The following is a 27,840-nucleotide window of genomic DNA, read 5'->3' on the forward strand; positions in this document are numbered from 1 at the left end:
CCGCCAGGAATAATTCCGGAGTGCAGAGGCAGGAGGAACCCCTGAGCATCGCTTGGTGTGACACCCACCCCCCCCAAAAAAAAAATCACACCCTCCGAGGCCACGTGTACTATGACTGTGAGGAAATGGGCTCGAGCAGAATAGAACCTGCTTCCAGAGACTGACCCTAAGGAGACGGGGAGAGCAGCCAGCTCAGAGCAACTGAGAGTCCAGGGAAAAACAGTTGTGGCCCGGAAGCCTGTTTGGATCCTGCACCATTGCAGCTTCCCCACAGTGAGGCCTGAGAACAGCCCTCGGCCGCCTGCCGAGTCTGGACACTCAGGCCAGCAGTCTCCGGCGGCCCCTTCCTACAGGACAGTGGCATGAGTGGCCCGGGCCCACCTCGGGTTCCAGTCGCCCTTATCCCTTGCTTCCTTACATGGCTTCCATCCGCTACAGACCCCACAATGGAGACCACAGAGTGTGGCCCTGGAGAGATGAAAGGACAGCGATGGCCGAGGTGCTGGCCACGCCCTCGAGCAGAGTGGGGCCGGGAGGGAGGAGCGGCAGAAACGGCCAGAGTCTCCAGCATCTCGGCCTTTTAATATAAGATTTGTTTGCATCATTTTGAGTGTGACATGTTTCTTCTAAAAATAGAGCTCTTTGCTTGCCGTGACGCTCCGGAACTTTCCTGCAGCGGGGAGGAGGACAGGGCCGGCGCTGCTCTGGGGTGACGCCGCCAGTGTTCCCCATCATGGGCCCATGTTCTGAGAGGCTCAGAAGCTTCTGGCAAGGATGAGTTCATTTCAGGTCCATGGGACTGAAGAAAACAGTCCAGCACGCCCAGGACCCGGTCTGGGCCTGGGGGAGTCCGCCCACGGGTCTGACCCTGGGCCACGCGTCACAGGCACCCCCAGCGGGAGTCTGCCGTCACCAGCGGAAGGGCACAGACGCTCAGAGGGAGCCAGGCTGGCAGGCTGTCCTGCCCGGGCCGCTGCAGGCTGGATTCCCCGTCAGAACCCGTGAGGCCTCTCGCACATACAGACTCAGAGCGGCCCCCCCGCCCCCAAGCAGAGCCTGGTCAGCTCCTGAACCCAAAGATGCCCTTGATGTAGCCGGTGAGGCCACTCTTGGCCTTCTGCTCCAGTTTGTCATCGAGGGCAGGGAAGGCCACGTGGTTGAGCGCCAGGTCGAAGAAGAGCGGCTTGCAGGGCACGGGTCTGAAGCCTGGAGGAAAGTGGACCAGGCTGGCCTGCTTGGTGACCAGGGATGGGTCCAGGCAGAAGGTCTCAAACCGTTCGACCAGAGGCTGCAAGCAAGTCAGAGGGAAGCTCTGAGACCCCAACTGGGCTGAGCACCTGCGCAGGATCCCCATAAACCCCATCCCCTGAGAGCTGGGTGTGACCAAGCCCCTGGGGAGGCTGCTGGGGCACAGGCAGCCATGCCTGGAGAGGTTCCTCCGGGGGAGTATACTGATGACCCCCCTCCCCCACCATGGGACTTTCCCGGCCACCTTCAGGCCCCGCCTCACCTTGCTGTCCTTGATCTGGGCACTACTCTCTGTGGGATGGGGGTCGCTGGCGTCTGCAAGTTCCACAGGGACAAAGTAAGCACAGGCCGAACACATGGGGCCAAGTCCCAGGGCCTGAGGCAGCTCAGGGGTAGGGATGCCAGGTCCCAGCCCTGGTGCCACAGGGACTGGAGCACCCAAGCACAGCTGGGCAGACCCAAACCCAAAACTAATGGACAGTGAGCCTGCCTGTGGTCAGGCCAGACCACCAGGGCTAAGGGACAGGGAAATGGCATCTCTTGAACCGCAGCTGCACACCTGGTATCTCAGGGTCCGACTAAGGGCAACCGCCTCACATATGACCCCACGCCATCCCTGCAGCAGGGGACGGGCCGACTCACCCAGGATGGCCGCCGCCTGCAGGGAGCACTTCTCCGACCTCACCTGTGTGATGAGCTCGTGCACATCAGGCAGGTCCTACAAGAGGAAACCGCACCGAGTCACGTGACCCCCAAGACCTGCCATGCCCCCACATGGAGGCAACTGCTCGGTGTGAGTCATCCCTCTGGCCTGCATTGCAGACCCTGAATGGTTCTTCGTGGAAGCCCCATAAGTGGCTATGTGCGGTGAGAGCTGTGAGCTGGGTCGGTGGGCAGAGCCTGCAGGCATGATACTGTGAGTGTGCCCACTCTGCAGAGGAGACCAGGCACCCGGCCCGTGACATCCACGGAGGTGGCCCTGGGAAGCAGCTGACCTGGGGCGGGGGAGACAGCAAGGGGCAAGCACAGATCGTGCACGCTGTAGGCCCATGCCTAATTCCTGGCACGGTCGCCGGTCTCCTGAGCACCTCCGAGAGCAATTCCTGAGCACAGAGCCGGGAGCAGCCCCTCAGCTCTCCAAACTCAAACCAGTACCAAAGCAGCAACCTGTGACTGAGTCTCTCCCACTCGGCCTGCAAGGCCAATGCCGTGCCCGCTCCATTAAGGTCATGTGGGCATCATTGGAGGCCTCCTTCCCAGGACAAACATCCACCCAGTATCCGCTACCCAAAGGGGCCCGCCCCCGCTCGTCTCTGTACTTGCTGTACTCCTGTGTGGCCTGAAGAGAAGCTAGCATCCCTGTGCAGCCCAGTACTCTTCCACACTGCTGCCTGCCAGGCGACTCAGCTTCTGTTCTGAACATGCATGCTAGTGATACCCTGGGCCTGGTAGGTTGGACCAATCTACAGGCCCAACTGGGCTGAGCACACGCGCAGGATCCCTGGCTCCCAAAGCCGCGTACAAGAGCACTGAGCCTGAGATCGGAGCAGGAGCACTTGCCTCGTGGCCAGCTTGGGGTCAGCTCATGTCAGGATGCAGGACCCAAGCAGTGGGCCTGAACAGTGGGACCTCCTCCCCCACCCCGCTGTGCGCAAGGGGCGCAAGGTCAGCTCCCAGCAGGGAGTGTGGCTCAGTGGCTGCACCCCAGTTAGACGCCCCCCCACACACACATAACAAAAACAAACACAACAGAGTCTCGGGATGCAGAGGGCTGAGATCTGAGGCGAGAAACGTCGACATTCCTGGCCCTGGAGCCTCGCGGTGGGCAGCCTCGCCCTGCCATGGGCAACCAGCAGCTCACCTTGAGGCTGTTCTTAAAGGCGCCGGCATCAGAGCTGGCCTCGCTGGCGTACTTGAGGACCCTGTCGTAGAGGACCAGGGCTTCGCTCCACTTCTTCACCAGTACGTAGGACTGAGCGATGAAGAAGCACCTGACAGGAGGGAAAAGAGTGCGATGGGCGAGTGCCCCGTGTCTGCTGAGCACTGGACCAGGAAAAAACAAGCCTCGGACCCAGAGCACAGAGCTCAGTGCTCTCCAGGTCAGGCCCGAGCAGCCACACTGCTCCCTGGAACCGGCCCGGCAGGGAAAGCTGCAGGCAGCCCCCCGTGCCCGTGGCGTCCACACACCCCCAACCCCAGGAGTCTCTCCTAGCGGGGCATGTGCACCAAGATAGGGTGGGACAGCAAAGGGTGCCCCCACAGCCAGAGGAGAGCTGATCGCCCTCAACTGCCCTTGGACACCACCCTCTTCCACCCACAGAGAATACAATTTCCGTGAAAACACCTCGGGGGGCCGAAGCAACAGTGCAGGTGGTAGGACATTTGTCTTGCATACGACAACCTGGGTCCAATCCTGGCATCCCACAGGTCCCCAAGCCCGCCAGGAGTGCAGAGCCGAAGGAAACCTTGAATACCACGAGTGTGGCCCCAAAAAAGAACAACAAAACAGACTTGGGGCCCGAGAGAGAGCTCAACGGGGTGGGCACAGGCTTTAGGGGCAGGAGGCCTGGCTCCATCTGCGCCTCCACAGGGACTGCTGGGAGCAAGGCAGAGCTAAAGTAGCCCCTGAGCACTGTCAGGCGCAGCCCCAAATAATGGAACAACCCGCAAACAGAGTCACAAGCAGTGGCGAACAGCCCATCTGGTCAGGGTGCTCACCTGTAGGCCTTGTACACCAGCGTTTTGAGCCCGATCTCCTTCTGGAAGGCTCTGTCCTCCTCCAGGCCCGGCAGCTGGAGCAATTCCGCCAGATTCTGCATATGAACATTGCCAAAGAGGAACCGCAGACTGAGTTTCCAACAGAAGCTCCCGGGAGACAGGGGAAGTGGGAGCAGGGCCCTCTGGTCACTGTAGCAAGCAGGCTGCCCAGTGCTGCACCCGCCTGGCTGAAGGCAACCCCCTCAACACACTCACGCGGGTTGGGTGCCCAGAGCTGGGGGCGGGGGTGGGGTGGGGTGGGGGAGAATTGGGAAAAAGTGAGACACTGTCTGCCCTGCGGGTCATGTCACTGTGCCCCCCTGGCTGCAGGGCTAGCCGCGCCACCCTCAGGGCACCTGCAGGATGATGTCGTAGAGCCGGATCAGGTCCTGTGGCCGTGGTGAGCGCTTGCTGTCGTCCTCGGGCTGTGGCTGCAGCAGTGCCTTCTGCAGACCCTTGGCCATGCTCTCGTTGCGCTTGACAGCCGTGGACAGCTTGATGTAGGTCAGGTAGCTGAAAAGGAGCCCATGGTCACTCAGGCTGGGCTGGGGCTGACCGGGGGAGGCAGTGAGCCCAGGCCTGTTGCGGGGCAGGGGCCCTCAACTTTGGCTGCTGGCCGAGGGCGGCCCCAAAACAGGGTCAGCGCAGCACCCTCATACTGGACCTCCATAGAAGCGGTGCCCATCTGACCACGTGCTCACGGCAGCCAACACTGAGGGTCTGTGCACGTCCCATGTGACACAGCATCCACCCAGAGACGGGCAGGATGCCTGCTAGCTGGAACTTTGTGCCCCCACCCTCCCGCCCCCCCAAGGTCCCTGCAGTGCTGGGGAGGAAGCTGGTGACCATTCACAGCCGACACTGAGATAGCAGTGAGGCCTCTGGATCCTGTGGCCACCTTCTCGGGAGGGAACCAGGAGGCGCAATGAGGGATGTGAGGGGTTCAGGGACCACCGGGCACCTAGTGTGGTGCTTCCGGCCACTTTTCACCCAACTGTGAGGGCAGGAGTAGCCGCCGTGACCCAGGGCCATGGGTCAGCCACACGAAACCCTGTTGGGTCCTTTGGGGGAATGAGGAGCCAGAACACCCAGGGCCAAGCTGCAGCGGGGGAGCCCCCAGACACATGCAGGTCCCCCAATAGTGGCCCCCACTGCTGAGAGGGAAGTGAGGGAAGGAACTCAGGCATCTAGGAAAACTGTTCACAAGACAGAGCTCCAGCCCCATGCTGGAGCGATAGCACAGCGGGGAGGGCGTTCGCCTTGCAATGCAGCGGCCGACCCAGATTTGATTCCCAGCATCCCATATGGTCCCCTGAGCACCGCCAGGAGTAATTCCTGAGTGCAGAGCCGGGAGGAACCCCTGTGCATCGCCCAGGTGTGACCCAAAAAGCAAAACAAACAAACGAACAAATAAGACAGAGCTGCAAAACCAAGAGGGAAAAGGCAACCTGGAAGTAGCAGAGTGCGGAGAAAAAAACTGAGCAAATATTGAGCCCAGAAGGCAAGAGGAGATTGCGCCCATGAGAAGTGGAACAAAAAAACCATACCTAAAGGGCCGGAGAGATAGAAAAGGGGCGAGGCACTCGCCTGCAGGCGGCTGAGCTGGGTTCAATCCCCAGCATCGAACAGAGTCCTTTCATCCCTGTCAGGAGTGATCCCCAGGCACAGCTAGATGTGGCCCAAATACCAAAAATAGATTAATAATAATAACAAATTTGGTAAGGCCAAAGTCTTTCTGGTGCCATGGGACTGCTCCAGACAGTGCTCAGGAACTACTCTTGCTTCTGTGCTCAGGGGTAGGTGGTCAGGGATGGAGCCTAAACTCCTGCAGTCTGTGCTCAGCCTGCTGGGCCATAGTCCCAGCCTCTGACAAGGTGACTAAGGGGACAGCTGGCACAGCTGAGCCCGTCCATCACCCTGTCCATCTCTCCAGAGCCTTACGGCACGCCCGAGGTGAGGGCTGGCAACTGCACCAGACACACGGCACAGACACTGTGGAGAGAGGCCAGGCAGCCGCCCGCAAGCTGCCCTGAGGATAGAAGGGCCAGCAACGAGAGCGGACGCGACAGGAGCAGCTGCAGACTGTCACCACACAGCCCCTCTCTCCACCAGCAGCATGCAGGGAGCCCCACGCAAACCCACGGGGGCCGTTACCTGTGCAAGTACTGCAGGTTAGACACCTTGCCCGACTCCCCTTCGAGAACTGAGTCTCTCTGCTTCTGCGGAGAGGGGGAAAGGTGAGGCGTATGGGGCGCACTCAGTGCGGGGCCTCATGGTGAGAGGACGTCAAGGCATGGCCAGCACGGCCGGGGCCTGTCTCTCTCTCAGGGCCACCAAGGAACTGTGGCTGTCTGTTGGCTGGGGATGGCCCCGGGCCCCTGCAGGTGGCAAACACAGGGGACGGGACAGGAGAAAAGAGTATCGCAGCCTGAGGCGCGTGGGGGCCCTCGCTCACGGGGACATCAAGAGTGACACGGGGTCCCAGAGCACGGGGTACAGGGTACCTGGTCTGGCTTCAGCTCCTCACGAACGGCCTGGAGGGCGTCCCGGCACTCGCTGAGCACCGACTCGAACAGCCGCTCCTTGGTCTCCTCGCTTTCGGCCTGGACAGGAGGACAGGAGGGGAAAGCTTCTGTGAAGGAAGCCCCAGCACGTGGGCAGGGAGGGGGCACATGTGGTGGCTCAGAGGTGACGAATGTGGTTGCTCAGGACGCGCATCCCCCAGGGTAAGACCCAATGGGGCAGCGCTGCTCTCTCAGCCTGAAGATGACAACACACGGCTGGTCCCCCCTTACCTGGGCGTAAGCCCATTGCCTTCCAAACACACTGCAGGTTCTAATTTTTTGTGGGGAGAGAGAGAGTGGCTCAATGGCAGCTTGGGGGTGGCCGTGTTTGGGGGACCATGTGGGGCAGCGGTGGGACCTGAGCTTCAGGATGCAGTGCCTGCAGCTGCCCCAGGTTCTGAGTCTCTCAGGCTCAGTATTACCAATCAACCCCCAGTCAAAGTGGGTTTTCCCCCAGGCCAGGGGACGGCTCCAACAGCAGGATGGATACCTGACACACCTGCGGGCGGGAGCTATGCATTTGTTGTTTGTCTTGGTTCTTCGGTTGGTGATGCTCAGGGGCTCCTCCTGGCTCTGCACTCAGAAATCATTCCTGGTGGTGCTCAGGGCACCATCTAAGATGCCGGGAATCAAATGTGGCCTGCGTGCAAAGCCAGTGCCCTCCCTGCTGTACTATCTCTTTGGCCCCAGGCCTGGGTTTGATCCCAGAGCACTGAATGTGGCACAAAAACCAAACACAAGACCAAACTGTTTCTCCCAAATCAAAGGAACCTGTGCTCAGATATCCCACAGGCACCGCATGTTTCAGGCAGACCAAGAAGCCAAAGGTGACAGCTCTGCACGAAGCACAGGGCGTCGCCCTGGCTCACCAGCTGGGACAAGGGAGAAATGATTCACTGGCGGAATACCTGCCAAACTGCCTTATCATCTTAAAGAATCTCACCGAGCGGGGGGTGGGCGGGCGGGCGGACGTGGCTGAGAGGGCCTTGTGGCACTGGCAGCCACTGATAGCGCTCGGTATTGCACTGCAGTCGTACCAAACTCCTGGAGGGAACCCCACAGCACCCACTTGCTGCAGAGGTGCTGAGGAGGGGGTGAACAAAGACCCTCTCTCGGAAAGGCTCATCCTGCCCTGGTTTCTGGTGTGGGACAGTGCATGACTGCATCAAATCTAAGCACGCTCTTCTCAAAAGCTCCCTGCCCTCCAGTGCTCCCTGGCATAGGGGTGGCGGGGTGCCAATCCTCACGGACAGGCTAGGCCCTACTGTGGCCTAGAGGTTCAGATTCGCAGTGCACACTGCTGACTACTGGGCTGTTCAGGGCAGCTTGAGAGAAGCAGTGTCACATAAAACACACTAAGAACCTCGAATCACTAAATTACTGAGTTTCTAATGAAAGGCCTCAGCGGGCTCAGCAGCTTCTCTTCCACTGGGGCGCTCTTCCTGGGCCCGATTCCTTTTTATTCCCCTTCTTTTTCTTTCTGGGCACACCCAGTGGTGCTTGCAGGCTGGGCATGGGCTTCTGCATGTGAAGTATGTGCTCAGCCCTCTTATCTCCCCAGTCCCCCCAACAAGATTATTTTTCCTACTTTTTTTTGGGGGGGAGGCCATACCCGGGGGCTCTCAGGGGCTATTTCTGGCTCTGTGCTCAGGAAGTGATCCCCAAGTTTGGGGATCATATGCAATGCTGGGGATTCAAGTGGGGGTCGGGGGAGGCAGGACACACCTCTGGTCGCCTGCAACAAGATTCTTTACAGTAATTTGAACAAACTCGCTGCCCATGCTTTTCCAAGTATGAACCCCATGAACAGGACACTGCACTGCAGCACTGTCCTCCTGCTGTTCATCGATTTGTTCGAACGGGCCCAGTGACGTCTCCATCGTGAGACTTCTTGTTAGTGTGTTTGGCACATTGAATACATCACAGGGAGCTTGCCAGGCTTTGCTGTGCAGGCAACGTACTCTTGGTAGCTTGCTGGGCTCTCCGAGAGGGGTGGAGGAATCGAACCTGGCTCGGCCGGGCCGGCTGCACGCCAAGGCAAACGCCCTACCACTGTGCTATCGCTCCACCCCATGAACAGGACAGTCAAAAATAATTATCAGAACTCGAGAGATTGTACAGCGGGGAAGGCACTTGCCTTGCAGGTGGCTGACCTAGGTTCAATTCCTGGCACCCCCTATGGGTCCCTGATACCTGCGATGAGTGACCCCTGAGCACAGAGCTAAGAGTAAGGCCTGAGCATTGTTGGATGTGGCCCCCAAACAAAAAAAATCTAACCAGTTCTGGAGATGGCTGAAGGGCTGCAGGAAGGCTTTCTGGGAAGAACAGCCAGGAGCGAGCCCAGAGCAACAGGTCAGAATAGTCCCCAAACACCATAGAATGTGGTCCAAACTCCACCATATCCCCCCCAAGAAACAAAACACCATCTCCATGCACAGCCCAGGCCATGGCAGACAGCATGGACTCCTGCTTCAGCGGAGGCCGTGCTGTCCAGCAAAGAGCTATGCCACCAACACCCTCTTTAAGATGGGTGGGAGGGGCCCAAGAGACAGTATAGCCGGGAGGGCGCTGGCTGACCTGGGTTCAATCCTGACATCCCATATGGTCCCTGAGCCCTGTCAGGAGTAACTGTGGAGTGCAAGACCAGGAGCAACCCCGGAGCATCACGGGATGTGGCCCCAAACGAAAAACCAAACCAAAACAAAAATGATGGGAAGGGAGGCTGAAGTTATAGTAGAGTGGGAAGGGTGCTTGCCTTGCACATGGCTGACCTGAGTTTGATCCCCAGCATCCCAGATGGTCCCCCAGGAGTTATCCCTGAGCGCAGACCCAGGAATAAGTCCTGGGCACCACCGGATACGGCCTCAAAACAAAACAAAGCTGGGTGGGAGCCTTGAGTGTCTAAGCAAGGAAAGACTAACTTTGTTTTACCAGCTACACAGGCTCTTGCCTGTCCTGTCCGTAGGGAGGGCCTGGACCCCATCCAGCACTTCAAATGACGCCAACATGCTTTCCTGATGCTGACCACACTCCAATGCCTGGAAAAGTCCACACCCAGGGGAGCTGCAGTCTTCAGCCCAGAGAGCGAAGTCAAAGACTGAGACAGCTGCCCCTCACCTCTGCAGAGGAGCCCCTGTACGCCCAAGAGGAAGCGAGCCCAAAACACACAGGGCGGAAGAGTCTGGCCCTGGCCAGATGGGACAGACACCAGCCCACAAAGGATGTTCTAGGTATCACTGGCCCTGGGAAGGGAAAGGTTGTCACCCCAACATATCCAAACTGTTATCAGTGTCTCAGGAGCCAGGACAGGCAGCAGGCACACTGCAGAGGGGTGTGGAAGGACCGAAGAGCCTCCGGGGCTCGGGGCGGACTGCACCGGACCAGGCACGGCTGTGTGCAGGTACTGAGGCCTGGACCCCCACATGAGAAACAGTCCCCAGACTCTTTCCACCGTGCTACAGAAACTACGGGAAGGTAGTAATGTGACTGAAAGGCACACACCGGGCAAGTCTGACTACATTCTCTACCACACCCGCAGGAGAACCCCGGGGATGAGAACCAAGCCTCACCCGGCCCACAGAAACCTGCACCAGGCGGAAGCGAACCTCGGGACTAACTCATGCTAACACTGACCGGCGTGGGGGAAGGGGAGGAGCAGCACAAAGGTTACGGTGCTGCAGCTAGGGGGATAATGCACTCAGCAGGGCAGGCATCCATTCGAAGCCAGTGCCTGGGTTCGATTCCCAGCACCACACAGGGTTCCCTGCGCGCTATCAGGAGAGAAACATGAACACAGAGCAAGGAGTAAACCCTGGGCAAAGCTGGATGTGGTCCAAAAGGAAGGGGTTGAGGTGCCAGTCTTGCTACACTGCCAACACAGACAGTACATATTCACCAGCGCTGCCAAGACTCACTCCTGAGCACAGAGGCAGGACTCGCCACTGAGAACTGCCAGTATGAATCAAAAACCCAACCAGGTACCCCCAATGAGCCATGACCTGAGAATAAATAAAACCTCAAACTTTTTTTTTTTTTCGCTTTTTGGGTCACACCTGGCGATGCACAGGGGTTACTCCTGGCTCTGCACTCAGAAGTTACTCCTGATGGCTGGTGATGCTCAGGGGACGATATGGGATGCTGGGAATTGAACCCGGGTCGGCCGCGTGCAAGGCAGATGCCCTACCCGCTGTGCTATCTCTCCAGCCCCAAACGTATCTATTTTTAAAGAAGTTTTTGTGTGTGTGTGGTTTTAGTTTGGGGGCCTCAGCTGGCTCTGCACTCAGGGACCATATGGGATACCAGGGATAGAACAAGGCAGGTGCCCTCCTGCTGTGCTCTCTTGCGGGGGGGCCTCACTGTTTACACTGGAGTCATCAGGATCATCTCTGGCAGGTGAGGATATATTCTCACTTGACTAGACCTGTGTATTTGGGGGCAGGGGGCCTCCCTCACAAGGGGTGCTCAGCTCAGGGAGCCAGAGCTTCCTCTGCAAGGGCTGAGGGTGCTGCTTGGCCCTGTGGAGTCAGTAACCCTGGCGGTGCTCTAGGACCTCCAGGGTGTTCCCGTCAGTGCTCCAGCATCATTGTGTCTTGGCAGGGCGTGTGCAAAGTCAGTCAACGACTGCACTGCCTCCCAGATCCCTGTGCATGTGGGCAGCTAAGCGTTCCTGCCATCATGAAGGGGCGGACAGACAGCACAGCAGGTGGGCGCTTGACCTCCACACAGGTGACCCAGGTTCAATCGCTAGCAACCCCACCAGGGTTCCCCCAGCCCCTCCAGGACTGATCCCTGAGCACAGAGCCAGGAGTAAGCCCTGAACACTACGGGGTTCCGGCACCAAAAATAGATTAAAAAAAAAAACACACCAAAACCAAAGAAGAAACCAGCGTAAAACCCCTTCAAGGCAGCAATGAGTGCGGCTCCCGGTTCCTGCAGCCTTGTTCCTAGACAGAGGAACTATCAACGCCAGCTGAGGCCGACCCCGAAATCAAGAACACTGCAGCTCTTAAGAAACTCCGGGTGTCCCTAAAGAGGAACAATGCAGGCATGGAGAACTGGTAAGGCGCGACACGCCCCGGCCAGGGCTTCTTTGGGGATTAACCTCCACGGGCTAAAGGGCACTTTCCAGGGTTAATAACCCATGATTCACTCGATTCAAGAGAGATTTAATCACCTACAGTGCTAAACCTGATATTAAAGATTTAACAGAGACGCAGTACTGAATTATTTCCCTTTCGTACAGATGTGGTGTGTGATATGGGGCACTAGGCACTTAACTTGCTTAGAAACAATGTAGGGACTGAAGAGAGATACAGAGGTGAGCTGCTGCCTCATCGCAGCCAACCCAGATTCGAGTCCCAGGCACCACACACAGTCCCCCAAGCAGACCAAGCGTCATCCCTGAGCGCAGACCCAGGAGTAAGGCCTGAGAGTCAGCGGGTGTGGTGAGCCCCCAAAACTGTAGAGGCTGAACTTCTCTACACTCCTACATGAGAGCCGTCACCAGCCAGGGCCCTCTGTCCTGCTGAGGAAGCATTTGCAGGGATGGGGGCTCCCGGAGTACAAGCAGTGACTCCACCATGACATGTGGGCAGCTGAGCATTCCTGCCAACCTGAGAGGCCTGGTGGGTGGGGTGGATGCCTTCCCCAGCTGTACCCGCCTTTCAGGGGAAGAGGGTATCCTGGGCAGAGAAATGAGGTCCCTTTATTCAAGCTTCCGAAAGGGCTTGGCAGATATTTGGCATCTGTTCTATTTCCACATCATTCCACTTTGAAGAGAAAGTGCTGCTTCATCAGCGTTAAAGGAAGACGAACTGCTTGGTAATTTAGATGGGAGACTATTCACGGAAATTTACTTGGCTGAAATAAAGGAATTAATTGGGGGAGGGGGCGTGAAGAGACTGCAGAGAGTACAGGGCGCTTCCTGTGCAGGCACTCAACCCTCAGCTGATCTTTGGCACCACATATGGTCACCTAAGCACCACCAGGAATGACTACTGTGCAGAGAGCCAAAAGAAGATCCTGAAGCCCACTGGTGTGGCCCCCAAGTCAAGCATAGGGCCATATCGTTCAGTGCAGGGAGTGGTCACACTCGGAGCCAGATGATGACCACACCTAAGAGGAGCCTTCCTTGAGTTCTTGGTGCCGGGCATCAAAGCTAGGGTTTAACATAGGGTTTAACACAGATAAGCAGATTCTACCACTGAGGTACATCCTGGTCTTACTTTTTTTTTTTTCTTTTCCTTTTTGGGCCACATCTGGCTGAGTTCAGGGCATACTTCTGGCTCGGTGCTCGGGGGTCACTACTGGGAGTGACAGGAATCAAAATCAGGTCAGACGTACAAGGCAAGCACCTTCCCCACTGTCCTATCTCTCTGGCCCCAGACCTTGTTTTTATTTTACTAATTTTTAGTCGGATGAATGAATGTCTAAACTTGTCTCTCTTTTTTGGGGGGTGGGGGTCACACCCGGAGGTGCTCAGGCATTACTCCTGGCTTTGTACTCAGGAATTACTCCTGGCAATGCTCAGGGGACCGATGGGATGTAAGAGATCGAACCTGGGTTGGTTGAATGCAAGGCAAATGCCCTCCTCACTGTACTATCACTCCTGCTCCCCTTAACTGTTTTTAATGTGAAACCTTCCCCGACTCCCTGGACTCACTCTGATCTATGTCTTTCACATCTACCCTGTTGCCTGTAGGTCTGAGACACACAGAGACCAACACAAGACACTACACTGCACACAGATGAGGGCCTATCACGAGATGGCGCGACAGTCCCAGCCTTGCCTGTGGGAGGCCTTGGGTTCGACCCTCCAGCACTGCAAAAACCAAACCAACCAACTTCTCTCCATGAAAACTACAGGTCCAATGGTTTCACTGCCAAATCACAGCATTTAAGGGGGAAATAACTGACATCATACAAACTCCTTCAGCAACAGAGGAGGTAGTCTCCAGACCTGAGTTAGGAGGTTCATACACCACTCAAACAAATCAAACCCTGAAAAAGACAATACAAGACTATTACGGGCTAGGATGTGGCTCAGTGATCAAGCTCTTGCTTTGTATATGTGAATTCCTGGGTGCCATCCAAAAAAAGAAAGGAAAATTACACATCCCAACAGCTCAAGAAAACTGAAGCAAAACTCTTAAATGATTAGGGGGCCATAGAGACAGCGGGTAAGACTTTTGCCTTGCATGCAGCCAACGAAGGTTCAATCCTGGCACTCAAGCCCCACCAGGAGTGATGGTGAGCATGGACTGGGAGTGAGCACTGAGCACCAATAGATGTGGCCCCCAACTAACTGAACAAAAAAATTCTTAAGTGGGCCAGAGCAATAGTACAGCACGTAGGACATCTGCCTTGCAGGCAGCCAACCTGGGCTCAATCTCTGGCATCCCATATGATCTTCCAAGCACAGCCAGGAGTGACTGTGGAGTGAAGAGCCAGGAGTAACCACTGAGCATCACTGGGTGTGACACAATGGGGTGGGAGCAGGAGAAAGCCTCGTAGGTTCCCAATGAGCTGATTTTAGGAGAGGCTTGGTCAACGGGGAAAGTGCAGGAGCTGGGACAGGAACCCAGCTGCGCTGAACAACCCTGACAGACTAGCGCCAGCAATTTCCATGATTTGTTTTGTATGGGGGCCACACCCAGCAGTGCTCAGAACTTCTCCCTGGCTCCAAGCTCAGGGGTAACTCCCGGTTGGGTTCGGGGGAACTGAAGGGGCCAGCTGTGTGGCGGACAAGCCTCTTTGCCACTGTACTAGCTCGCCAGCCCCAAGGGTCTTCGTTGGTTGTTCACAACCCCAAAGGCTAACAATCACGTCAGCAAGCAACATCAATTACTACAGCTTTGCCTGAGCTCATTTGTACCACACAAGGAACAAGTTATTCTGGTTCTGGAAGGGCCAGGGAGCACGAAGGCCCATGAGAGAGGCTGCTGCACCACCTGCTGGGCCACGAGCAAGTCTCACTGGCAGCCACTTCTCATGCTCCCACTGCCGATGACTGGTGTGACAAACTTCTCTGCCCTCTAAATCCAAGACCCCAAAACTCAGTTCTCAAAGTAAGTTTATTTAAAAGGTACATACCGGGGGCCAGAGCGATAGCACAGCTAGTAGGGCCTTTGCCTTGCACACGGTCGGCCTGGGTTCGATTCCCAGCATCCCATAGGGTCCTCCCCAAGCACTGCCAGGAGTAATTCCTGAGTGCAGAGCCAGGAGTAACCCCTGTGCATTGCCAGGTATGACCCAAAAAGCAGAAAGAAAAAAAAAAAGGTACATACTTGGGCCCAGAGAGTTAGTACAGCGGGTCAGGGGCTTGCCTTGCACGCACACAATGTGGGTACAATCCCCGGCCCTGCCAGGGGTAAGCCCCGAGTACCACGTTCTGTGGTCCAAAGAACAAAACAAATAAGAGTACATCCTGAGACAGTCACCAAAGCCAGCTTCAGAGCAGCTTCTCTTTAGGGAGGGGTGAACAGCAATAAAACTCAACACCATGGGGACAGGGGGCAGCACAGTGGACAGCGCACATACAAGGCAAGCAGTCGACGTGGGTTCAATCCCCAGCAACCCTGAGCCCTGCCAGGAGTGGTCCCTGAGCTCAGAGCCAAGAGCAGGTCAGGAGTACCACCAGGTGTGACTCTGCCCCCACTCCAGAAAGACCAAACCCAACCCATGACATCTTCAAACACAAGGACACCCACAGACAGGTCACCCAGGCACTCCTTACCTGGGCGATGGCTGCCTCATTGTCAGCTAGCCCCAGCAGGAAGATCCTGACTTTGTCGATCTTCACCGGCACTGTCCTCCCTCTCCACTCCACCTCGCTCATGGTGGCCGCCTGCTTGGCTCGGGTCTGCGTGATCAGGGCCTGCAAAGTAGGTTTAGCAAGTTCAAGCTTAAACTATGGATCCATCCCAGGTGAAATTAAAAACCGTAATTTGTCTTCTGTAACTTACATACCACGCCTTAGATTAACTTCATCAATTACACAAACACACACAGTTTTTGGTTTGGGGGTCCTAACCAGCAGTGCTCAGGGTTCACTCCTGACATGATGCTCAGAGATCAATTCTAGAGGTGCTTGGGGGACCCTGTGCAGTACCAGAATCAGAAACAGAGTTGGCCACAGGAAAGGCAAGCAGCCTCCTCTATGCTATCTCTTTGGCTTGCAATTCTGTATTTTAATTCCTCCTTGAGTGTGGGGAGATAGAGCTCAATAAAGTGAGTATGTGCTTTCCATGTAGAAGGCTCAATCCCTGAAATCACACAGACCCTGAGCACTAAGCCAGGAGTAACCCCTGAGGAATGGTGGGTACGACCCTCCCCAAATAAAACAAGTTAGTTCCTTCTTGGTACCATACATCTTAGTTTATGGAAACTTGAATATTAAACAGATATACAGAAAAAATTAAGAAAGTTACTGTTGATTTGTAACAAGTCTCACAACAGAGACGCTACTGGTGCCTGCTCTGGTACCTGCTCGAGCAACTCAATGAACAATGGGAGGACAGTGCTACTGTTGATTTAGGGCTGGAGAGACACCACAGTTCACTTTATAATAATCAGATTTTATGCCAAAGTTTTTTGCAAAGAAATGGGACATAACCCATTTGAACTTTTTCTTAATTTATTTTTTGAGCCATACCAAAAGACGCACAAGGGCTAATCCTAACTCTGGGCTCAGAAATTACTGCTGGCGCTGCTCAGATTGAACCCTAGTCATTTGCATGTACAGCCAGTACCTTCCCCACTGTACTATCTTTCTGGCCCGTGAATCTTTCTCCCCCAGTTGTACCAGTATAACTTAAAAATGAGGTATGACAAAGACACAGCAAAAAGTACGTTAACAGTATGAAGCATGAGTTCCGTGGGACCCGAGTTCAGTCCCTGACACTGCAGGGAGACCTCCTACCACCCCAAAACAAAAAACAAACCAAAAAAAAATTTTTTTAAGGTTAAAACCCCGGTTCAACTATGCATATTTATCTTTTATTTTTGGGTTTTGGCCCAAACTTGGCAATGCTCAGGGGCTATTCCTGACCCTGTACTCAGGGATCACTTTGGCGAAGCTCAAGGGACCAAACCCAGTTGGCCACTGTACTTTCGCTCCAGCCCTATATGTTGCCCTAGAGCAACGATCCCTGGATAATGGAATTGAGGAGTACAAATACTTTCGCCTGAGATTTTCCGAACTGCACACCCAAGATTACCTCCAACTTTTCGGCCAGGAGGCCCTCCGTGCCCCCAGACCGCAGTCGCATCTGCATGAGTTCGTTGATGGCAGACTGATCCCCTGGTGGGAAAAAAGCGGGTCAGGAGTCTCGTGTGTTCTCCCCAGCCCTGCACTGTGGAGCGCTCCTTCCCCTTCAGCACCACAGACAGTGGGGGGAGCAGAGACGGGGTGGGGGGGGCTGACAGAGCCCCGGAAACGGCCCTGGGGCTGGGTGTGGGCGGGCGCGGGGAATGCCGCTCTCCCGCATGCTCACCGATATTGTAGGCGCAGTAGCGGATGTTAGGCGAGATCTCTTCCACGCGCTGCCTGTACAGCACGGCCTGCTCCTCGGTGAAAGCGCTGGCAAGCTTCTCATAGATGGTTCTAGAAAGAAAGAGCGGGTGCGAAGCTGTTTATTAGAAAGCAACTCACACAAGAGATGCGGCTCGAGACCCAACACAGCAGCCAATGGGACAGAACTGACTGGCACATTCTGAGGACGCGAGAGAATCACCAGATTCCAAAGGGAAAGACCAAAGGGGGCCGACTCCGCCTGCACCAGTGCCATCCTCACCCCTCAAATCAAAGCCTCCCCCGCCGCTGGGCTGCAGGACTTACTTGCACTTGTTAAAAGCTTCGATGGCAGCTTTCCACTCCTGGTGTTCGAAGCGCAGCATTCCAGAGAGGTAAGCAGTGTACGCCTGCGGGGTGAGGGAACGCGCACCGTGCTCAACCTCTCCCCACCGTCAGGAGCACAGCATGATCTGGGGCTGAGCGACAGGACTGCGGGGAGGGCGTTTGCCTGGCACACAGCTGGCCTGGACTCAATTCCCAGCACCCCAAACGGTCCCCCGAGCCTGCCACAAGTGATCCCTGAGCACAAAGCCAGGAGTAAGCCCCGAGCACCACTGGGCATAGCCCAAACCCGCAGCCCGATCCAAAGATAGTAGAGCTACCTGGCTGCGTCTGAAAGGACACATCTGGGCAGACAGCACAGCGGGAAGGCGCCTGCTTGCTTTAGGGCCACTACCGCCAGGAGTGAGCCTGAGCACAGAACCAGGAGTCAGTCCTGAGCACTGCCAGGTCTGGCCCCCAAACCAAAAACCTAGACTGACAAAAAAAAAAAAAAACCATGATATCTGGGGTCCCAGGGAGATCGCTCAAGTGGTAGAACACGCTTCACACATGAGACCTGGGGTTCAAGCCGACACCACAGTTAGGGCCAGCCAGAGCGCAAAGGGCTGGAGCTCATGCTTCAATGTGGGAGGCAAGGTGACCCTACACTACACAGGGCCCCCAAGCATGGCCAGGCACCACCAACTGGCCCCAAACCAAAGCAGAAACACTACGGTGGGGTAGTCAGGAAAATAGAAAATAAAAATCTATTTTCTACATTATAAATTGATGGGAAAGATAATTGTTTTGTTTTTTGAAGTTTTTGGGCATGGTTGGGGTCACACTCAGCAGTGCTCAGGACTCACACCTGGCTCTGCCCTCAAGGATCACCCCTGGGAGGGCTCAAGGGACCATACGGGGCACTGAGGGTCAGACTTAAATCATCCACATGCAAGGGAAGTGCCTGCCCTGACATGCTCTCTCTCTAGCCCCATTGTATTAATTTTAACTTGAAAAAGAAGTCTTTAAGGTTAGCTGACCCTGCCCTGTTCCCCTCCACTTGTCTGCTGCTGAGATGACTGACTGGGGGGCTTGCGCTCCAATTTTCTTTGGCTTTTGAGTCACATTTGGCGATGCTCAGAGCTTACTCCTGACTCTGCACTAAGGAATCACTCCTGGAGGTGCTCGGGGCTTGAACCTTTATTCGCTGCATGAAAGCAAGCACCCTCCCCGATGTGCTATTGCTCTAACTCCTCACACCATCTGTGAGCAGCTTTACTCCCTAGGGGTCATGCATAGGTTTGGGGTGCTTGCTGAGGGGCCCTTTCTGGCTGTGGTGCTCTCAGATCACACTTTTTATGGTGCAGTGAGTTTGAAATCGCTTGGGAGACCAGGGATTCCAGAGCACAGCTGCAAGGACTGGACTTGGTACATGTGGGGCACCAGGGAATCCAACCTGTGACCGTTTTTCGCTTACAAGGCAGGTGTTCCTGTCTGTCCTCTGCGCCTTCACTAAAACCCAATCTTCCACTTTCAATATGGTGTCCTTTAATACATAGAAGGAAAGTTGGCATCTTCTGAGAAATGTGTTCCTTTTTGGTGCCAGCAATCAAACCCAGGGCCTCATGTATGTGAGACACATGTTCTACACTGGCCCATTCTCGATTTTTCTAAAATCAATTTTTAAAAGAGACGATGGCTGTTACAGGTTTATACTCAACTGTCTTTTTGGTTTTTGGGTTACACCAGGCAGTGCTCAGGAGTTACTCAGGAATTATTCCTGGTCGTCTCAGGGACCATATGGGATTCCAGGGATCAAACCTGGACCGGCCACTTGCAAACAAACGCCCTACCGGCTGTACTATTATTCTGGCCTCCCTATATTCAATTTCTAATACTTGTATCACAGCTAAGGACATAGTTAAGTAAAATAAAGATCTCTCTTGGAAGTAAATGAATCATAACAAAATATTGAGGTATCATAGCTTACTAATGAAATGACTTTCTCCTCTTTACTTTCATTTGCAGTGCTGGGGATCAAACCCAGGGCAGGGTCTCACATATGGAAAGCAGCGCTCTACCGCCGGGCGACATTCCTGGCTTAAATTTCTGGTTCTTTTAGAGACTCTCAGCAGTGTTCAGGGCTCACCCCAGTGGGGCTTAGAGAAGCAAACGCAGTGCAGGGAGTGAACTAAGGATGGTCCCATGCGAGGAGAGTGCCCAGCCCCTGAATTACTTTCCAGCCCACCCTCCATGCTCTTTGCTTTTGTTTTTATTTCTGGGTCACACCTGACCAGGCTCAGGGCTTACTCATGGCTCTGTGCTGAGGGATCACTCTGGGAGAGTTCAGGGGACCATGTGGGGTGCCAGGGTTCAAACTTGAGTTGGTCACATGCCAGGCAAATGTCCTCTCTGCTGTCCTATTGCTCCAGTCCCAGGATTCATGGGACCATATGTGGTGCCGGGGGAAAACCAAACCCGGTTTAGCTACATGCCAGGCCAGCACTTTCCCTGCTGTTCTACGTCTCCAGCCCCGCAAATACTTTCCTTTTTCCTATCTACAATTTCCACTCCTTAGGGCCAGGAATACACTTGCCTTGAACGCAGCTGACTCTGCTTGATCCCCAGCACTGCAGAGGGCCCCTAGACCCACCCAGGATGACCCTGAGCCCTGTTGAGTGTGGCCCCGAGAACAAACAAACCCAAGGGTCCAACTGCCCCCACAGCAGCACCCCTGTGAGCTGCTGACCTGTGCCTCCAGCTTGGTCCTGGCATCCACACGCCGGCTCTCACACAGACGCTCCAGCTCCTCCGCGTGCTGCACGGCCTTGCGGAGGCGTGACAGCAAGTGGAAGCGTTTCCGGGGCTCCGTGTTGGCCTCTTGCTTGAGCTGCATGGCGTAGCTCCAAGCCCGTTCAGCGTCCATCAGCACCAGCAGCAGATACCTACCGGGAGAGAAGGGTAGGTAGGCCATATGGGCAGGGCCACACAGGCCCTGCCTCTACCCCGAACCTAGCTCCTCCCACTTGTCTCCCTCCCAGGGAAGCCGAGGCACCTCCAGCACGGCCCCACGGCCCCATAGAGACGGAGCACGGGCAGTTCAGGACTCATCCCAAAAGCAACCAGCCCGCGGCCAACCCAGTTAGAAATCAAATCCTTTCCTATTTTGGAGGGGAGTGGTTTGGGCCATAGCCCACAGTGCTCAGGGCTCGCTCCTGGCATCAGTACTCAGGAGACTCGGGGGTGCTGTGAAAAGACCTGGGGTCGCCTACATGCAGGGCCAGTGCATGAGCCCGTGCTAGCTCTGGCCTCAAGAACCAAATACTGGAAACAGAAGGCGGCTTTCAGGCCAGAGCACGAGTACAGCGGGGATGTGCTGGCCTTGCATGGAGCCCTCCCGAGTTCAATCCCCGGCACCCCATAAGGTCCCCTGAGCCTGCCAGGAGTAATCCCTGAGCACAGAGTCTGGAGTAGCCCTAAGCACCACTGGGTGTGACCCCCAACACCAAAAAACAAAACTAAAAATAAGGCTGCCGCAGGGCCAAAGAGAGCACAGCAGGCTGAGCACCAGCTGCACACAGGAGCCCAGGTCCGACCCCACACCACAGTCCCCGAATATGGAGCAGGGTCAGGACTCAGGGTGACCCTAAGCCAGAAACACACAAATAGATTCTCGAGAGCCTAATGGGACTCTTCAGTGTCGCCCCCGCGCCCAGCTGTGTGACACTGGATCAGTGCCCACTTCCCGTGCCTCGCTCGCCCCTCAAGCAGCAAGGAGATCATTAGTGCTCCCTGGGCTGGGAAGGCAGTGTACCGTGAGGGGGGTGGGATGTGGGGGCCTGCGGAGCCCTAATAAGGAAAGAGCAAAAAGAAAGAAAGTGGAAGGAGGATGGGCGGGTGCTCTGGCTGGCCGCAGTACTGGGGTAAGCCTTGTGAGACTTGATCCATCCACTTTACCCCACATCCATCCAAAGGCCTCACCATCCTGAGAAATTCATCTGATTTGGGCTCATTAGCTTTCATCAGTACACCCCGCCGTAACCTATACTCTGGCTAATGTGTGTCTCTGTCCCTCAAACTTGGAGACCCTTCACCGCCTGAGCAGAGCAAAGGGGTGTTCACACACACCTTGGCACGCTGCTCCCCTGGACACAGTGGTCCTCCACTCACAACTCCTTCCAGATTCAGCCTCCTCCACACAGGTCTCCTGGGTTGCCTGTCAAGCACCCTTAAGCTACTTCTCCCTTCCAAGCCTTCGGAATTCTGGAGAGTAAGTGACACGTAATATGGTGTTCTTGCCATCTTGGACTTGGTGCTCACCATCACCTCAGAAGGGTCAGTGAGGGTCAAGAACCAGTGCTGTGGGCCACAGATAGCAGAGGGGTCAAGGTCTTGCCTGGCATGCAACCAACTCCCAATTCCGGTGGTCCCCCCAAGCACCACTGGGTACAGACCTGGGGGTTGCCTAAGTACTGCCCAGGAAGATTTTTCTTTTTTGGGCAACACTCCCCTGTGTTCAGGGCTCACTCCTGGTAGGGCTGGGGAAGGGAATGCATATGGGGGTGCCAGAAACAAACCCAGCCAGCTATGCACCAGGTGAGTGCCTTCTCCTCTGTATCCAGGTGGCCTGGGTGACCATGGGCACTGCAGGGCCTGCAGCCCCACACCCTTGGGGTGCTTGCACAGATCCACCAGCCTGGTTGTCAGAGAATCATCTGGAGCCCCTGCCACCAGCCCTGGGCTATTGAGCATCACTTGGGAGACCCAGGAAACAAAAACATGCCTGAGCCAGGAAGATGGTTCAAGCCGCAGAGCTTGGTCTAGCCTGCACGGCCTCCCAAGCACCACCAAGTGTGGCACCACTAAAACCAAATCTTCCACTTTCACTATGGTGTCAAAACACCCTCCTGGCCACACACTTGATCAGCGGACAGCAAACAACTCTCATGAAGGCCCCCTGCCCCTAAGTAATGATTTCCTATAAAGTCAGACCCCCCTGAGTCTCGGGCTGGTGAAAGGCCCCTCCGCCCAGTCTCGGCCCGCAGTAACTGATTCAGGTTTGGGCCATGTGGTCTGTCACAGCATCTCGGCAAGTGAAACACACAATCAGGTAGATACCCTGCAAACAAGCTCTTGGTGGCCTGTGTCCCAACACACCTGCAGACAGTGTTGCTGTCCTTGGGAGCAGTAGGACACTGGCCAGTGGCTGCAGCTGAGAAGCAGTCTGAGGCTCTCCGACGGGGCGGGCAGCTCTCCCCTCAGCAGAGGCCACACCTGGCTGCCTCAGCCCCCAACAAACCCCTGCAGCAACACCCAGAGCCAGGAGCAGCTGCAGCCAAGACACCCCAACTCCCCAACTCAGCTGCCCCGGAGCCTCAGCTGTCACCGCCAGCCACTCGGGTCCCGGACAGGTCCTGACCTTCTCCTCCTGTGGGCCCCCAGACACGCAGGCCGGAAGCAGAGCCTGTACCTATTATCGGTGAGAAGGTCCTCAGTGACTTTCTTCCCCGTGAATTTGTGTCTGTTCCCCATCTTGAAGTTGAGTGTTTTCCGGAGTCGCCTCTGTCTGCGGGAACAGTAGCCCCTGCAAGAAACCACAAACAGGCTGCTGGGGAGGGAGAGTCCAGCCAGGGAGGGCCGAAGCTGGGGGAGCTGGACTCCAGGCCACAGGCACCCGTCTCCCATCCACTGGAAACAGGGTGATGGTGAGGAGTATCTGACCCCAGAGAAGTCACCCTCTGGTGGGGGCGGCGGCCGTGCACAGCTGCAGTCTGGGCTAAAGAGTCGCACAGAGGTTAGGGCTCTGAGGGCCAAGGGGGCTGAGAGCAGGCAAGCAGGGCACTGAAAAAGGGTGTTGGGAGCGCCGTCAGGCCAGATCCCACTCTGCACCCACACAGCTTCACTCTGATCAGACGGCATATTCTGACAGGTCTGGCTGGTAACGGACACTCCTTCAACACAAGGATATTTCTGGTTTTGGGGTCACACCTAGTGGGGTAGGAGGTGGGAGAGTCACTCCCAAAAATTCTCAGGGGCTTAAATCCTGGTATTTCACGTGCACTAATGCACTATCCCCCTAAGCTATCTCCTGGCCCCTATTCTTTATTTTGGGGCCCTAGCTGGTGGTACTGGGAGTTCCTTCTGACTCAGTGCTCATGAGCTGGAGCTGATGGAGCTGGCAGTGGAGGTGGAGGAATGGACTATGTGGTAGTGGAGATCAAAGCTGAGCCTCCTGCATGCAAAGCATGTGCTCAGCCTTTTGAATTACCTCCCCAGCACCAAACGACTGCATTTTAGTTTTTTGGTGTTTGAGCCACACACAGCAATGTTCAGGGTTTACTTCTGGCTCTGCAATCAGGGATCACTCCTGGCAGGTTCGGGGGACCACATGGGATGCCAGGGATCAAGCCCAGGTAGGCCATGTACAGGGAAAGCACCTTAACCACCGTACTATCACTCCAGGTCTCAGATATATATATATATATTTTTTGCCTTTTGGGTCACACCCGGCACTGCTCACGGGTGATTCCTGGCTCTGCGCTCAAGAATTACTCCTGGCGGTGCTCGGGGAACCATATGGGATGCTGGGAATCTGGGAATCAAACCTGGGTTGGCCACCTGCAAGGCAAACACCCTACCTGCTGTGCTATCGCTCCAGCCCCTCTTTTCTTTTTTGGTTTATTGGGTCACACCTGGTAATGCTCAGGGGTTACTCCTGGTTCTGCCCTCAGGAATTACACCTGGTGGTATTGGGGACCATATGGGATTCTGGGGCTTGAACCCGGGTCGGCTGCATGCAAAGTAAATGCTCTACCTGCTGTACTATCATTCTGCCCTCCCCAGATAATTCTATTTTTAGATTAAGCCCAATACCCTGGCAGAGACTGGGCATATTTTCAATATGTGTATTTTGACTAAGTTTGTATCAATATGTATAAAAAATGTACTAACCCCAAATCAAATAATATTGGTAATTTTTTAAAATGTTATTTAAATGCTACTTCAGCTTCTCAGCCTTAAGGCTATCAGGGCACAGGGGGGGAAGGAAGAGGCCACATTTGGTCATGTTCAGAACTTATTCCTGACTCTGCACTTAAGGATCACTTTGGGTGAGGCTTGGGGGGGGGGGTCCATAAGGTGTGCCAGGGATTCAATGTGGCCTGGAAATGTGCAAGATGCCACCCCCACCCCCACCCCCGTGTCCCCAGCACAAATTATTAAAAGGGGCCAGGGAAAGGGTTGGAGGACAGGCCTGTTCTAGTTCCCACACAACACATCACCTGTTCTGGGAGTGACTCAAAGCACCGCCCAGGGGCCAGAGCGATAGGTAGGGCACATGCCTTGCAGGCAGCTGACCTGGGTTCTATCCAACACTCCACATGGTCCCCTGAACCCGCCAGGAGTGATCCCTGGATGCAGAATAAGGAGTAAGGTCTGAGCACCACCAGGTGCATCCCCCCAAACAAACAAAAAACATGTTTTCATGGGTGCTTGCCTTGCACATGGCCAACCCGATTTCATCTCCAGCAGTGCTAGCCCAACCCCACCAGGAGTGATCCCTGAACGCAGAGCTAAGCACCAAGCCCTGGCCAGTGCCGGTGTGTGGCCCAAACACTAAAACAAAAATCATGCCTCCTGTGAAATACAAGAAAGGAAGAAAAGAAAGTATCCTTGGAGGGCAACAGGCATTCCCAGGCAGAGTCCTCAGGCATCTGCCATAGTGAGCTTGGGAACCCCACCATGGCCGCCCGCCATCCTGCAGGCACGACTCACCTGTACCTCTGAAAGTCTCCATGCCGCAGGCCATGCTGCTGCTGAGACTCCTTAATGATCTGGAGAACTGGAGCAGGGTTAAGGAAGCGGCCACAGCAAACCGACCCCCCCGGCCCACCCCTAGCCCCACCGGGTCACATCACAGCCTCTTCGACAGTTCTAAAGTATCAGCACACCCGGAAATGTCCGGGAATTCTATTCAGAACACGCAGGCTGAGGCAGAGTCCACAGGGAAGGTGGGCATGCCGGGCAAGTGAGGACTGCTGAACCCCAACAGCTTCAACAAAGCTGCTAAGTCCCACACGCTGACTGGAACTGGGGTGCTTTCCACTGGTTTACTCATTCATGCAGAATCAGGCTGTAATGAGGTGTGCGGTGTGGTTTGCTGGTGGCACGAGGTTCCCCCACCAGGCTGTTTCGTCACCAGCGGTGAAGCTGCAGGGGCCAACAAGTGAGGCACACCTGCCAAGCCAGATCGGTGCACCAAATTATTGCAGTTTTCTTTTAAAAGAAAAAGTCCCACCCAGCAGCCTTCTTTTATTTTTCCAAAGAATCTTAAAACACTTGAAACAGTAATTGTATCAGGGGCCTGGGAGATACAGAGGGCAGGACACTTGCCTCACATGCTGCCCAGCTGGGTTCAATTCCAGACACCCCATACGGTCCCCTAAGCCCTACCAGGAGTGATCCCTGAGCGCAGAGCAAGAGATTCCTGAGCAGAGCCAGAAGTGGTTCCCCCTCAAAAAACATACCAAACATTTGGAAGTTCAGTGATTTTTATCCACAGTTTCATTTTCCCTTTAAAATTTCCTCAATTAGGGGCTGGAGCAATAGCACAGCTGGTAGGGCATTTGCCTTGCACACGGCCGACCCGGGTTCAATTCCCGACATCCCATATGGTCCCCCAAGCACTGCCAGAAGTAATGCTTGAGTGCATGAGCCAGGAGTAACCCCTGTGCATAGCTGGGTGTGACCCAAAAAGCTAAAAAAAAAAAAAGTCCTCAATTAACTTTCTATAGGTGTATTTTTAAAACCACAAAAACAGAAAGAACTATTTCAACAACTAAGAACAGCAAAGCGAGCTGGAGGTAAGGGTTAAGGCACCTGCCTTGGTGGACCCATGTGACCCCCCAGTACCACACAGGTTTCCCCCCAAGTGTCCCCAGGGATCACTCCTGAGACTCTGCCAGAGCCAGGAAAGATCCTCGATCACCTCCAGGTTAGACAAAAAAAAAAAACAAAAAAAACTTCAAACCCTGCCTCCTCTCCCGAAAAAGACAGGGTAACAAGGGACCTAAACCAAGGCATTCTGATATGCTGAATATTTTGAACAATGCCTGTTCAAAACAATAAACGGGCAGACGCTTAAGGGCTGAACAGTCTTAAGGTGTGATGACAGATCATCAGGCGCTGGCGGGCTTCACACCGAGGAGGTTCCCTGGGGTGGTCAGGACCCTGGCACCAGCCCCAAAAGCCTGTCACTCCAATCAACTCTTTGCGTTCTTAGCTTGCTACCCATCCCCACCAAAGCGGCACACGGGCTCACGAGCAACGCAACTCACGGGTTGCGCGATCTGGTGCCAAACCCAAACCCTGGATGCCAGGGCCCGGGGCCCGGAGCAAGGGGGGGTGGGGGGGGGAAGGCGCCGGCCCTGCGCGTGGCCAACCCGGTTCGATCCCAGATGGTCCCGCCGAGTGGAGGTCGCCTCCGAGCACCGCCAGCAGGTGTGGCAGAACCGAGATATTCTCCTCCCTAACTCTGGGGAAAAACCTGAACCGACATCAGCGCCGTGAACCCGGGTCCGGACTCGAGGCAGAACCTGCACGCCGGACCGGGAGACGCGCCCGCTCGGCACCGCGTCCACTGCCTCCGAGGGCTGTGGACCCCCCCCCCCCCAAATAAAAGTAATTTAAAAAAAAACCAAAAACAACAACAAAAAGGCACGGGGCGGGGCTGGAGCGATAGCACAGCGGGTCGGGCGCTTGCCTTGCACGCAGCTGACCCGGGTTCGATCCCCGGCATCCCATATGGTCCCCTGAGCACCGCCAGGAGTGATTCCTGAGTGCAGAGCCAGGAGGAACCCCTGAGCATCGCCAGGTGTGACCCAAAAAGCAGAAACAAAAAAAACAAACAAAAAAAGGCACGGGGCAGCCCAGCCCCGGCGGCGGTTCCCTCACGTCCGGGCCGCCGCGCCTCAGGCTCCGGGGCGGGGGCCCCGAGCGTCGTGGCCGTCGACGGACAGCCTGCCGCCAGCTGCCGACGAACCCGGGGTCGGGGGTCGGCGGTGGGGGGGGAAACGAGGAAGAGGAGAAGGGTCGCCACGCGAACCCCCGCGGCGAGGCGAGGCGAGACGAGCCGGGACCCGCCGCCTCTTCCCGCCCCCGCCCGCCTCAGCGACACGTCGTCATTGCGAGCGAGGCCCGAGGATACTCTCCAAGCTCAAGCTGTCCCCGAACTCCTTGTTCGCCTTCGACCCGGCGGACGGACGCTCGTTCTCCTTGTTCTCCTCTCCTCCCGCGCCGCGGCCGCCCCCGCCTCCGCCGCCGCCGCTGCCGCCGCCGCCGCCGCCGCCGCCGGGAACCTGTTTCTCGGCCGCCATCTTGCCCCTGCGCCGCAGAGCACGACGGGATAGAGGAGACGGGGCGCTCGCGGCCGGACAGAGC

At 55.7% G+C, this 27,840-nt stretch overlaps 1 protein-coding gene across 2 annotated transcripts; it reads right to left on the reverse strand.

Moving 5' to 3' along the window:
• Positions 1 to 563: 563 nt before the first annotated feature.
• On the reverse strand, positions 564 to 27,786 carry SRP68 (signal recognition particle 68). 2 transcript variants are annotated; one of them, XM_056115432.1, is made up of 16 exons: positions 27,608 to 27,786; positions 25,177 to 25,243; positions 22,874 to 22,987; positions 20,153 to 20,348; positions 17,407 to 17,489; positions 17,063 to 17,172; positions 16,787 to 16,869; positions 15,304 to 15,444; positions 6,510 to 6,608; positions 6,160 to 6,221; positions 4,362 to 4,518; positions 3,967 to 4,061; positions 3,110 to 3,239; positions 1,891 to 1,966; positions 1,511 to 1,563; positions 564 to 1,288 (listed from the first exon to the last, which is right to left on the reverse strand). In XM_056115432.1, the coding sequence occupies exons 1-16, from the start codon at positions 27,774 to 27,776 to the stop codon at positions 1,061 to 1,063; spliced, it is 1,863 nt and encodes a 620-aa protein (XP_055971407.1). In that variant the 5' UTR covers positions 27,777 to 27,786; the 3' UTR covers positions 564 to 1,060. The 2 variants fall into 2 exon arrangements, with proteins under 2 accessions (XP_055971407.1, XP_055971405.1); XM_056115430.1 differs by having other exon boundaries at positions 6,160 to 6,224.
• Between the last annotated feature and the right edge of the window lie 54 nt (positions 27,787 to 27,840).

This window comes from Sorex fumeus, unplaced genomic scaffold, assembly GCF_029834395.1.
Source record: "Sorex fumeus unplaced genomic scaffold, SorFum_2.1 ptg000029l, whole genome shotgun sequence".
Lineage (NCBI taxonomy): Eukaryota > Metazoa > Chordata > Mammalia > Eulipotyphla > Soricidae > Sorex > Sorex fumeus.

Coding starts and splice junctions, on each gene's coding strand:
- SRP68 (XM_056115430.1), bottom strand. CDS start 27,776: ATGGCGGCCGAGAAACAGGTTCCCGGCGGCGGCGGCGGCGGCGGCGGC. Junction 22,988..25,176: donor GGAGACTTTCAGAGGTACAG/GTGAGTCGTGCC, acceptor GGTTTCTTGCAG/GGGCTACTGTTCCCGCAGAC. Junction 1,564..1,890: donor GCAGGCGGCGGCCATCCTGG/GTGAGTCGGCCC, acceptor TGGAACTTGCAG/ACGCCAGCGACCCCCATCCC.